This window comes from Spodoptera frugiperda, chromosome 22 (assembly GCF_023101765.2).
Source record: "Spodoptera frugiperda isolate SF20-4 chromosome 22, AGI-APGP_CSIRO_Sfru_2.0, whole genome shotgun sequence".
In the NCBI taxonomy this organism is placed as follows: Eukaryota; Metazoa; Arthropoda; class Insecta; order Lepidoptera; family Noctuidae; genus Spodoptera; species Spodoptera frugiperda.
This window is the reverse complement of record NC_064233.1, coordinates 1,143,213-1,156,897: the sequence shown is the minus strand read 5'-3', so window position 1 is coordinate 1,156,897 and position 13,685 is coordinate 1,143,213. Positions and strand designations below refer to the sequence as shown.

Genomic DNA, 13,685 nt, shown 5'->3' with positions numbered 1-13,685 from the left:
TAATCACCACACTGGTCCAAAAGATTATTGATCTCAAATTTTGAAAACTAACTTCCTTCATTAGAACCTATCTTCTCGGTTGCAGAGTACAGTCGAGTCGCGCCCGCGGGTCCGGTCGTTCAGCCAGGAGCGGCCGCGCCGCCGCCGGCCCAGCGCCACCTCGCTAGACCTACAGCCAGACTCCGACAGAGTCTATCACACTGCTACTATACACAGGTTAGCTCGGTTCTATAGTTTTGTGGCTTGTTATTCACACTAGATGTTCATTATGGCACCAAATTATGGGTATTCATTTATTAGTCTTGCAAATATAGGTAAAGAAATATTAGGTTAACAAAGGTTATAGTTTCTCGACATTTTGCGTTCCAAAATATAAAAAATCATTTATTAAATGATTATATAGTTGCAGCAATAAGAGTGACATTAGTGCCTACATTATAGTTACAACAATTTGAGCTTTACCCAAAGCAAATAATACTGGTTTCTAAAATGGCTGCATGGTTAGCGCGGTGGCTGGGCAACTGGTAGCGGGTTCGATTCCCGCACGAAGCAACTCTGTGTGATGATCCACAAATTGTTGTTTCGGGTCTGGGTGTCATGTGTATGTGATCCCACCCAAAACATAAATGTAAAAGGCTGCCAAGTTCGATAATATTGGAATGCTTCGCCTATAAAAGAAGTGAGATCTAAATAAGTACCAAGTTCCATACACAGACCTCAGTTAAAAATGATATAACAAGTTGGCAAGTTTTCACACACTTATATGTTATAAACCTACTAAACGCAATGAGTCAAGTATATAATTTTCTATTAAAACTTGCCAAGTTATATCATTTTTAACTGAGGTCTGTGTATGGAACTTGGTCGTTATTTAGATCTCACTTCTTTTATAGGCGAAGCATTCCAATATTATCGAACTTGGCAGCCTTTCACATTTATGTTTTGGGTGGGATTTCATTTATTTTTGTAAAGTTTATTTTCTTTTTTTCTTATTTTACTTTACTTTGACTAAATACAAACCTTCGTAACGAATTTTAGGTCGGTACGACCATTGGAAGATATAGATAATTTTTTTGTTTTAGTTCCTTAGGGGTGACTGAACTTACACCTTCATTATTTTTAAAACCGACTCACACTTGGCCATTTTCAGATTTTTTCCTTTACCTTGACCTAAAGACCTACCTCCATGCCAAATTTCAAGTCAATACGACCATTGGAAGTGGTCTAGGTTTTTGATGAGTGAGTCAGTCAGTGAGTGTATAGTAAAAATAGCGATTTTCTGACGTCAATATCTCAAGATCTACAATAGGTACATTAATGAAATTTTGTATTTTAGATAAGTAAATAGATCTCGACTGATACTAGAAATTTCATATGCGTAGATAAAATAGATTTTGAGTTATAGGTGGGTCGAACTTGGCCCGAAATGGTTCGTGTAATATAACCCACGGCCGGTGTGTCGGTTTTTTGCTCGAACTTGGCGGACACACTGCCGTGTGTCTAGATATGTAAACTTTATGTTTGATAGTAAACACACCCACAACACAGGAGAAAATTCTAGTGTGGGGCAATATTGATAAAAAATCTGACTGTTAAATTCTTCCACCAGAGCCCACTCCCTAAGCAAGATGGCGGCTCTATCCCTGAAGATATCTATCGAGGGTGGCAAGGTGGTGAAGACCATACAGTTCGACCCCTCCACCACTGTGTACGACGCCTGCCGCATCATCAGAGAGAAGATCCTGGAAGCCAGCAGTGGTGACCGTGAGTATTCAACTATATTGTGAAGTATTTTTTATGGTATAAGCCGGTAAACGAGCATACGGATCTCCTGATGGTAAGCAATCGCCGCCGCCTATGGATATTTGAAACTCCAGAGGCGTTACAAGTGCGTTGCAGGCATTTTGGGGTTAGGAATTTGAGAATTGTTTGGGGATTCGGGGATTGGGAAGGGGGTAATTGGGCCTCCGGTAACCTCAGTCACACAACGCAAGCGTTGTTTCACGTCGGTTTTCCATGAGGCCGTGGTATCACTCCGGTCGAGCCGGCCAAGCAGTGCCGAAACATGGCTCTCTACACTTTATACTTATAAATATGAATTGTCACAAAGGCATTTATAATAAGAAATTCTTACTAAAGATAAAGTTTTACTTACCTTATCTGTTTAGTGAGAAAAATATTTTTGGCTTTAGTAATACACATTCATATTCTAAATATGCTACAATTAATGTTTTTTTATCAAAATATCTTGACTAATATCCCACTTTTGTCCTACAGCAAAAGAATACGGCCTCTTCTTAGCGTCAGAAGAAGACAACAAGAAGGGAATATGGCTAGAAGCTTCCAGAAGCCTGGACTACTACATGTTGAGGAATGGAGACCTTCTGGAGTATAATAAGAAGACCAGGAATTTGAGAGTCCGTATGTTAGACGGTTAGTATCTAAAATGAACCTTATTGCTTTTAAGTTAGGTCTATTTTTGTTCGGTGTCTAATTGACGCTTGCTACATTCAAAATTCAACCTTATTGCGTCTGTGTTAGATTTAACATTTTTATTAATTTGTTGTGTCAGTACTTGGTGCGGTATGAAAGTAGTGTGCACATCAGAACATCAACCTTATTTCTTTCGTGTTTGGGTCCAATATTTATACTGACTGTTGCTGTAGATGCGTTTAGCATCCACCAATGATATTTATTGGTACACATAGCTTAACGCTGGTGGAAACGGACTCAGCTAAGATGCTGGCTCAGATGGCTTCCCCACTATCGATACGTCGCATAATCGAGTTGCGCATCTTCCTCGCACAGCTACATAGCTTAATATCAGTGGAAACGGTCACATAGTTTCACAGCTTAGCACTGGGACAAACGGACTTAGTTAAGCTATGTTTTTTATATAGAAAAATGCGTGCTATGGATGGCATCACTACTATCGATATGCCTATCTTTGTCACACAGCTACATAGCTTAATATCAGTGGAAACGGTCACATAGTTTCACAGCTTAGCTATTATCTACATAGCACATTTCTAGTGAAAAAGTACCCTTTCAACCTACTTTTAGAAGCAGACGAAAAGTAAAAAAGAATATTACACAGATTCTCTAGACAGTGAACTAAATGTGAGATACATTTTGTTGCAGGCACGGTAAAGACCCTCCTAGTGGACGACAGCCAGGTGGTGGCCAACCTGATGGTGGTCATCTGCACCAAGATCGGCATCACCAACTACGACGAGTATGGACTGGTGAGTACAACCTGACAGGGTCGGCAGAGATGTTATAAATTACTAGCTACTTCCGCGCGGTTTCACCCGCTCTGGTTCTATCTATCTTGGTTCCTATTGATCATAGCGAGATGTTTTATAATCTTCCTCGATAAATTTAATGGGCTATCCAACACAAAAAGAATTATTCAAATCGGACCAGTAGTTCCGGAGATTAGCGCGTCCAAACAAACAAACTCTTCAGCTTTATAATATTAGTATAGATAGGGCATTTAGTATTTGCTAGTTATGTTGTTAACTGCCATACTCAGAGTCATTTAATGATTACTTAAACTATTCCTTAGTAACGATTTTGTATAGAAAACACTTGCTAAGGACTGGGTTAAGTGACCATTACATGACTCTGAGTATGGAGGTAAGTATTGGAAACTAGCTAGAAAACGTTCAACGTGATATTAGTCAATGTTTTTGAAAAATTATGAGTAGCATAGAGTAGAGATTGGCTTTATTCAAATCGAAGTTTTATAAGAAAAAAATACTCAGTGCTGTACCCAGTTTATAGTGTACTAGAGAATTAAGATAGTCGAATACATACTACATACAAATATCCAATTTAGCACAGTCATTCACGACTTATTCACTACCAAACATATTTCTTAACTGACCTTTTTCTCCCCTTCTCCCAGGTCCGAGAGGAACAGAAAGAGGAGGTGGATCCTTGCGAGAAGCCAAACTTCGGCACCCTGACCCTGAAGCGCAAGCACCAGGAGAAGGAGCGAGACGCCAAGATGGAACAGCTCAGGAAGAAGCTCAGGACTGATGATGAAGGTAAACTATTCTTTTTTAATTGAGAAAGTACTCTACTAGTTTCAAGTGACGAAGGACTCATGAGTAAGAGCATTGTACGTCTTTCAAATAGTTTGTTATCTGTAAATAGTCTGTGCAAAGCATCTACTATTTATGCAGAAAAGCAGCAACGCAAAGCAACGCAAAGAAAAGCAGCATCTACTATATATAGACATACTTTATTATGTATGTCTATATATTTTCTGCAACATTATTATGTATGTATGTACATTATTTTGTAGGAAATTGTTCTAGCCTGAACATAATATTATCTCGTCAACTCTTTTAATTTAGATTTCCATATAGAATAAAAATATTTTTATACATAATTAAAATATTCTTATATGTAAAAAAATGAACTTGCAATATACAACAAAAACCTGTAATATTATAGAATTTCAAATTAGAAAAGGTTCATTTATAAGAACAACATTTTAACGTATAATAAGCAGCACTTACATCAATATTTAAACAACAATATCCTACCTCCACCAGTGAACTGGGTGGAGCCATCAAAGACGCTCCGCGAGCAAGGCATAGACGTGACGGAGACTTTACTGCTGCGGCGCAAGCTGTTCTTCTCGGACCGCAACGTGGACTCGCGCGACCCCGTGCAGCTCAACCTGCTCTACGTGCAGGCCCGGGACGCCATCCTCGACGGCACGCACCCTGTTACTATGGACAAAGGTAATTGGCATCACTTTTTAAATAAATAGCCACCATGCATTAAATACAAAGAGAAAATATTAACTGGATTTCCCTTTAATATAATGCGTGACATTTTATGAGGAACGCGAGACGTTACAAATCACGCCCTTTTCTATATTCTATCTAGTGGTCCCATACTACAAAAACGTTACTACATGTGGCGGATTGGATTAGCACATTTTACCTAAGACCTTTTTATGTAACCTGTGTATCACAAATAACGAAACGAATTTAATTTGATCATAATCATTCATTTTATTTATATTTACTATTGTAATCTTCAAACACTACACTACCTTCCATTAAAGCCGTGGCAGATACTTTTGGAACACCTTATATATCTATATCAACATTTATTGAAATCATATTTTGTCCTCAGCTTGCGAGTTCGCGGGCATCCAGTGTCAAATACAGTTTGGAGACCACAGGGAGGACAAACATACTCCCGGATTTTTGGAGTAAGTAGCTAATCTATATTTAAAAAATAAAAGTACAATTTTTTATTTTAGTCTCAATATAAAGTATTATGAACTGCCTCGTTAGTCGAGTGGTTGCAAGTGCGACTGCCAGCCAAGGGGTCTCGGATTCGATTCCCAGGTCGGGCTAGAAAATTTCTCAGTAGCAGCGCGGAGTCTGCAATTGTGCCCAGTATAATATGGCAATATGCTCGCTCCCTATTACAAGAGACTTAACACAAATGGTGTAAAGTAGGTGTAAATTGTACAGTGGCATTAAGTGCTGTATTGTGCACTTCTGCCTACCCCATTGGGGATAAAAGACGTAACGTAGCGACTTTTTGTCGAATTCTACTAAGGATTTTCGCGTCTAGATAGTCAATGCATCTATAACTCATCATTTTAAACATCGTTAACATTGATATAATACATAACCACCTTGACTCCTCCCCTCCACAGCCTGAAAGAGTTCCTGCCGGCGTCGTACGTGAAGGTCAAAGCTATTGAGAAGAAGATCTTCAAGGAGCACAAGCGGCACGTGGGGCTGAGCGAGCTGGACGCCAAGGTGCTGTACACCAAGAGTGCCCGCGACCTCAAGACTTACGGCGTCGCCTTCTTCTTGGTCAAGGTAAATTATTCTAACGTTATATATATTGATTGGTAAACGAGCTGGACGCCAAGGTGCTGTACACCAAGAGTGCCCGCGACCTCAAGACTTACGGCGTCGCCTTCTTCTTGGTCAAGGTAATTATTAAGATTAAAAATACCAGCAACGCACTTGTTACGCCTCTGGTGTTTCAAGTGTCCATGGGCGGCAGCAATAGACAAGTTTCCTACTAGTCAAATTCAATACTTTTTTCTAAACATCCAAAACGATAATTTCTATGAACTTTGTTTGAAATACTCTACTATGACGTCATAAGTTTACGACGTCAAATAGCAGACTTATTTCTAGAAATTTAGGTAGAAAAAATCGAAAATTAAATAGTTCTTCAAATTTATGAATGAGAGTGTAATTATTTATTTTATGTTTTATTGTATTGAAAAGTTGTAATAATGTATGTTTCACCGAGAGTACTACCCAATTACTAACTTCTGCCAGCGGCTTCGACCACGTTCTCGTAGGAGAAAAATAAGCCTATGTGTTATGTATGTATATGTATTCCAAACAATATTCATCCTAATCCCTACAAACGTACGATTATATTGGGATACTTTATAGACTGCCTCTTTGGTCTAGTAGTCGCAAGTGCGCAAGTGCCGGAAAAGGGGTCTCAGATTCGATTCCCGGGTCGGGCAAAGTATTGCGAGCTTTTTTCGGATTATCGAACATTTTTCAGTGGTAAAACGGTGTCTGAAATTGCGCCCAATAGATGGCAATGCTCATCCCCTTTCACATGGGACTTATAACACAAAAAATGGTGAAAAGTAGGTGTACATTGTATAGCGGCATTACGTGCCGTAAGTCATTATATAGAAAAAAAACTAGATGAGGCGAGGTTGTCTTAAACAGGTATTTTTATAATAGAACATACTATTAAACGCTCCATTTTATGACACAGGAAAAGATGAAAGGCAAGAACAAGCTGGTGCCTCGCCTGCTGGGAGTGACGAAGGACTCGGTGCTGCGCCTGGATGAGAAGACCAAGGAGATCCTGCAGACCTGGCCGCTCACCACCGTGCGCCGCTGGTGCGCCAGCCCCAATACCTTCACTCTGGACTTTGGAGACTATAGGTTGGTTACCTTACAATTATAATTTAAACTACGGATAGCATAGAACATTTTGACGTTGTATAATTAATGAGTATTGTGTATCACACATGTGAAGTGTACTCGAAAATGGCTCGACTGATTTCAAGCCACATTGGGACTCATATTCATGATTTGTGTTTGCAATTGCGCAAATTACGTCGTGCTGTCAGTCAGACTACTGAATATAGTTGTGTGCCATTTCTTAGTGTTTTTAAAATGACAGTAATTTACAGTCGCCAGTAACATTTAAGTAAAAGTTTATGTTATAAAATTTGGTTCAATTTAACTTCTTGATACATAATCAGTCACGTAAGAAACGTACCCTTTTTATGTCTCACGTAACTATTTATAAGGTAACCCGACCAGTTACAAGCCACTCACAGGACTCATAGCCGCCCATTACAACTTATAATAACAAGTATACTATCTCCCACAGCGACCAGTACTACAGCGTGCAGACGACGGAGGCGGAACAGATACTGCAAGTGATAGCCGGGTACATCGACATCATCGTCCGCAAGCAGCGCGCCAAGGACCATCTCGGCATCGAGGGGGACGAGGGATCCGCCATGTTGGAGGACTCTGTCTCGCCTTCCAAGTAAGTACATACACAGCTAAGGTGCTATGGGAGATAAAATGATTTATTTTCATACGCGTATTCGCGTGGGATAAAAAGTAGGGGTACTTTTTCAAATTTCATCCCAATCCCTTCAGCCGTTTTAATGTGATTGAGTAAAAAGCGCGCATAAAATTACTCACAAACTTGTTTATCTTACTAATGTTATAAATACAAAAGTTTGACTGTATGTGTGTATGTTTATTACTCAATCACATGAATACTGCTGAATTGATCTAGATGAAATTCTAAAATTTGGATCAGGGGTAGTGGTCCGGAATAACATATAGAATACGGGAACACGGGCAAAGCCTTTGGTAGAAGCTAGTTGGTAATATTAGTCTAACCTTCTAACACCATAGTGTGGTGTAGTAGCAATAATACTAAAATATGTACTAATATAATATTGTTTTTGTCTACAGGGCCAACATCATCCAACACGACACGTTCAAATCCGGCAAGGTGAACACCGAGTCCGTGGCCAAACCCGCCGTGCACCGCCCCGGCGCTGAAGGTAGGACCCTACACTCTCACACTCACATAGCTGTATAATATACAATGTTGTGTAAATATTCACTACTTTTGTTGCAATGGGGTTGTTGGCTTAGTCTGATATCCAAATATTATGTGTAATTAAAGTATTGAAATATTCGTACTGTTTATTAATTAATTTGTGGTGGTGGCTGGGCATCTGGCTGCCGCGCAACGTATTCGATTCGAACACTTTGTGTGATTCACAAATTGTTGTCCCGGGTCTGGGTGTCATGTGTATGTGAACTTGTACATTTGTAAGACGCACCCACGACACATGAAGACATCCTAGTGCAGGGCAATGTTTTACTATTTAAAAAAGAAATCAAAGGAAAAGAAATAAGTGTGCAATATAATAGTTGACATGCATAATAACTAACTAAATAACTGTGATGTCACGACACATGTCAGCTTCTCTTACAAAACAAATGTTACAAGAAAACTAGTGATTTTGACTGTCGCCAACTTTCCCATTGTAATTATTCAATTCTATTTATTATTTTTTTAGTTTTTCAGTCACACGATTGTTTTGCAAATACGACAATTTTTTAAAGTAATGTTCTTTAGTACTCACTAATGAATATTACTATGTACAAAATATTTATTATATTTAAAGTAGTTGCATTTTAATTTTTTTGTTGATTTATTTCTATAATGGAATATCGTGTTGTATTTTGAATACCTAAACTTTGTCCTAACAAAATCAAACCATGAATGGTTTTGTTAACAAATACGTAATAAAATAAAGCAATACATTTTAGTTTAATTCTTATGGTTACCTTCAAGCCATGCTAGTGGCTCATATTCATGAGCGGCATTGCGCGTCAACAGTCGCGCTGTTGGTCTTAATATGAGCCTCTATTATGACTTGAAACTGGTCGAGTTCCTCATCGAACAGAGGGCTTGGTACGAATTGGTTTCTGGCGCCGAATGCGCTTCGTTTGATTTCCTTTAACGTAAAACAAACTCGTACTAAGTGTAAAACATGAGAAAGCCGAACAACGTAATACTTAATTTAGTATGTCTTACGAAAACTATAATAAAAAGAAAATAGCTTCACTAGAGGACTGACCGAACAGATATTTAGTGTTTTGTATATTGTAATATTTGCGTTGACATTTAAAAGTGCCTTTCCATTCTATTTTTAAAATAAATATAATTTTGACTTTGCCTTTGACTATAAAATTGCCACTTGTAGGACAAAAAAACCTTTCATAACAACCAAAGATACAACACAATATTTCATTATATTACGTATTATATTATGTTACATCGCTTTGCTTGCCCGCTAGGAGCGAAGCCGTTTGCCGTGAACCACGTGACGAGCGCCCAGCAGACCACCGTCTCGGGCCAGATCATTACCGGACACACGCCGCCCGCCGTCAGTATTTACATTATATACCTTTTTGGTTTATTTTCTTGCTTATAGTTATATTTATGTTTATATGTTAGTTGTTGGTGTACATAATTGTTGATATATTGTAGGTGTAATGTGTGTTAGTGTGGGAGTAAAAGTGGTATTCTGGTATTCATATAAATATGTACTTCTGTACCATCATTAGAACTCAAATCGGGATATTTACCATGTTTATTTATGATTTTATTGTAACTTTCGTGAGACGGCAACTTTCGTGAGACGGCATCGCTTGAAACTAGTCGAGTTCCTCGTCAAAACAATACGTGAGTAAGCCGATAACATAATAATTAATGTTTATTTATGTCGATGAGTTTCCGATATTTCGGCACTGTTGCAAGCGCCATGATCACGGATGAACTGGAGTAAATGCGGGTGGATGTTTAAGAGCAGATAAATCTGTTTACCCTCTTTCTAATTCGTTTTTTGACACTATAAAATCTTATACTTCTGTACAGTATAAAGGGAACAGAGAGTAAAGTTCCCTAAGAAAAGGAGGATCCTCCGGCCAGGCGAGGTGATCATGCCTTACGGAACTTTCTGCCCAACTGTTATTCGTTGGCATTTTCTATCAATGTTTATTCACATGTAAACTTCATATTTGCGATGTTAAAAAATCAAATACTCTTACTCTCTTACTTTTTTTCTTTCTTCTTCTCTCTTTCATCATAATATGAAAGAGAGAAGAAGAAAGAGAGAGAGAGTGATTAAACACTTCCTCTTCTCTTTACTTCATAATATGATTGGTCTTGTCCTGCAGATATTAATAAAGTATATAGTACTCTCTATGTACTATAATATATTATGTTCGAATTATACCAAATATATACATGTATCGAATGCCACTGTTACTCCCAATATCTTCACCACTGTTCTAAGTATGTTTCTACAATGATGTGATGGTTTTGTTCCACGCTGCTATTGGGTACGCGTAGTCATCGAAATGGGCTGTGTAGGTATATATTGTACAACTTACTATATCTATATTATAGATTCTTTAAAAAATATATTAAGTCCATGGTATTTTCTAAAGATTGTTTAGTATCTCGTAGGTCAAGTGGTCGCAAGTGCGACTGCCGAACATAGGGGCTCGGGTTCGATTCCCGGGTCGGGAAGTAGAGAAGTATTACTAGACTTTTATCGGATTTTTGAAAAGTTTCGAAATCGAAATCTGGGTTTTCGTTCCGTCACAAATGCGACTGACAAATTAGGAGTCTTGGGTTCGATTCCCAAATTCAGCTAAAATATTTATCAATAATTTCGTATTTCAAAAAGTTAATGTTCTCTGTGTAAACAATTAACTGTAGCTCTTCCGGATATACATGAAAATTGTTAATTATGTAATAAACTTACACCGTGCCTCGTGTGCTGGGTGCAGGCGTCCCAGGTGCAGCAGACGCGCGTGACGTCGATCCTGTCGGAGCCGCAGCGCGCGCTGCTGTCCACCATCTCCAGCGGAGTGGAGATCATCAAACACACCGAGGAGGGACTCACCAGGGTAAGTACTCATTCATGGAGTTTCTTGCTCGTTCCTCTCCATTCGAAGCTACTCTTTGGAACGAGCACCTAGCTTCACTGACAGACAGACTGACAGACAATTCAATTTGACTAATTTAGGATAAATATCCTAGAAGATATCCAATAACATCTTCTGATTTATTTCGTTGCGGGATCCAAGACAGTAATTCATGTCCCTGGGACGTTGGACTTCAGTGTTCCAGTGTTTGCATGGTTGTGTCTACTGTAGATCCTGGTGACTAGTGTAGAATCACTAGAGTAGAAAACTTTATTAGTAAAAAACATACCGTGAACCGTTTTTACCATATATAAAAAAAATATTTCTGTTCGTTAGTCTCGCTAACTCGAAAATGGCTGGTCCTATTTCGCTAACTTAGTCTTAAATTAGTGGAAGTCCAAGAAAGGTTTAAAAGGTGAAAAAAACTATCGAGACCGTACGAAGTTTGCCAAAGATACCATAAAAGTTCTCTTATTCCATAAAAATATAAGAGTAAAAGCGAAAGTATCCACAAATAGCCCACGGACCTGTCAGTTGGATGTCATTCTATTTATACCCCACTTCCCTAACCTGTCGCGCGGCGGACTCACATTTCTACGTGAATTCGATACTGGAACAACAATAAATGTCAAGTGTATTTCCCCTTTTATTTATATACCGGAGACTAGAGCATTATAGTTTAGTTGTAAATCGTTAATATACGTATGGACAAAAATTAGGGTCTTTCCTATTTTTTTATTTCAATTGTCCCTACTGTTTCGACTTCCGAGCATAGGAAAATAAATCATGTTGATATTTTAAATTTTCATATATTATTTAGGTAAGTTGCAGTGAAAAGTTGATTATTCACTGTACCAAGTAGATAGTTTAATCGAAAGATAACGTTTTGTAATAAATATAAAAGAAATTAATACATATTTCTCCATTGAATTTACCTTTTGGTAATGAAAAACTTTCTTTGCAATATTCGCATCCAAAAGCGAGGTATTCGTTATGTAATTAGTATGTACATAATTTGTATCTTTTGAAATTATCAACAGACATAAAAATAACAATGATAAACTTTGACTCTTTAGTGTTTCAAGTATATTTATATTTAGTTTAGGTAGTCAGAACTTGGATCAGTCGTATAACATATTATTTTAATATCATTTCTATAATAGCCGATCTGTTTTTACCACTATACTCCTTAACAATTTTATAATATAGGTACCGTACTTAACTTTCATATTGATCTAACTAATTAAGGATAAATATGTATGCTTTTTGACATCAAAAATATAATTCGGTATCTCATAGAAAATCACCATTAAATGTTTAAAAAAAGTATTGAATTTTACTAATAGAAAGCTACACCACAAATAGTAGAAAGCTACACCATATCAAAGTCCATTTGTAATTTAATATTTGACTATATAACTAAGTACTATGTGACGGTATACAGGCGACGCTGCCCGCGCTGGGCCAGGACGCGGCGTCAGTGAAGTGGAAGCAGGTGACGATGGACACCAACAAGCAGGTGGTCACCTCGCAGATCGCCGCCATGAACGCAGCCACCGCGCAGGTCGTCACACTCACCTCGGGTAAGATTTTAAACTTATTTACCTTTTCTTCTCGGACGTTTATGCGTGATCATGGCGCTTGCAACACTGCCGAAATATCGAAACTCATCGAAATAAATTATTTATCTTTTATTTCGGATACGAAAATCTGCCTTGTTGGTCGAGTGGTAGTGCAACTGCTGGGGGTGTCGGGTTACGATCTGTGGCCAATTAATTGCCTTGCCTAAATTAATGACTGCCTCGTTGGTCAACTGGTCGCAACTGTGACTGCCGGGCAATAGGTCTCGGGTTCGATTTTGAAATATTACTGGGCTTTTTCAGTTTTTTGCAAATTTCTTAGTAGTAACACTGAGTCTGGAATTGTGCCCGGTATGTGGCAATAGGCTCTCACTATTACATGGGACTTATAACACAAATTGTGAAAAGTAGGTACCTATACATTGTACAGTGGCATTACATGCCGTTATGTGCACTTCTGCCTACCCCTTCGGGGATAAAAGCCGTAATGATGCATTATTCTTAATCCCCACCTCCCTCCCCAGGTACGGAGGAAGTAGACCACACGGCAGTGGGGGCAGCTATCACCACAATCACCACCAACCTGCCGGAGATGACCAAGGGGGTGCAGATGATCGCCGCGCTCATGGACGACGGCGACCACGGAGACAAACTCCTGGACGCCACCAGGAAGCTCTGCACAGCATTCACTGATCTGCTGAAGGCTGCTGAGCCTGAGACTAAAGAGGTTTGTGGATTATTTCATTGAGTTTTAGAGAATTTGGTTTATATTGGATGTCTTATCTTAGTGAACTGCCAGTAACAGTACCTTTAGTACTGTTACTGTACGTAGAGTTTGCTTTACGTTGAACACAAATGAAACGAGAATGCGTGTAGCGCTCTGATTGATCGCGAATGAACCAACCAATCATAGCGCTGAACGCACTCTCGTTCCGATCTCGTTAAACGTAAAACAAACTCCTACTAAGCTCTCAGATCATAGCAGGACGGTAGCCCTCCTCCCATTAAATAGGTTGACCAAATTGTTTACGCTTGGTAGTTG

At 38.8% G+C, this 13,685-nt stretch overlaps 1 protein-coding gene across 1 annotated transcript in view; it reads left to right on the top strand.

Annotated features, from left to right (window-relative positions):
* The window catches only part of LOC118280010 (talin-1), a 132,644-nt gene that overhangs the window by 49,688 nt on the left and 69,271 nt on the right, over nt 1–13,685 (top strand). Inside the window, exons 4-18 of the mRNA XM_050702782.1 lie at nt 86–216; nt 1,610–1,764; nt 2,278–2,433; nt 3,142–3,245; nt 3,911–4,052; nt 4,566–4,757; nt 5,158–5,236; nt 5,693–5,861; nt 6,796–6,968; nt 7,423–7,584; nt 8,025–8,116; nt 9,426–9,514; nt 10,926–11,045; nt 12,508–12,646; nt 13,168–13,370. Coding sequence (XP_050558739.1) covers nt 1,629–1,764; nt 2,278–2,433; nt 3,142–3,245; nt 3,911–4,052; nt 4,566–4,757; nt 5,158–5,236; nt 5,693–5,861; nt 6,796–6,968; nt 7,423–7,584; nt 8,025–8,116; nt 9,426–9,514; nt 10,926–11,045; nt 12,508–12,646; nt 13,168–13,370 — 1,956 coding nt within the window. The 5' untranslated portion in view covers nt 86–216; nt 1,610–1,628. The remainder of the gene's footprint in view (nt 1–85; nt 217–1,609; nt 1,765–2,277; nt 2,434–3,141; nt 3,246–3,910; nt 4,053–4,565; nt 4,758–5,157; nt 5,237–5,692; nt 5,862–6,795; nt 6,969–7,422; nt 7,585–8,024; nt 8,117–9,425; nt 9,515–10,925; nt 11,046–12,507; nt 12,647–13,167; nt 13,371–13,685) is intronic.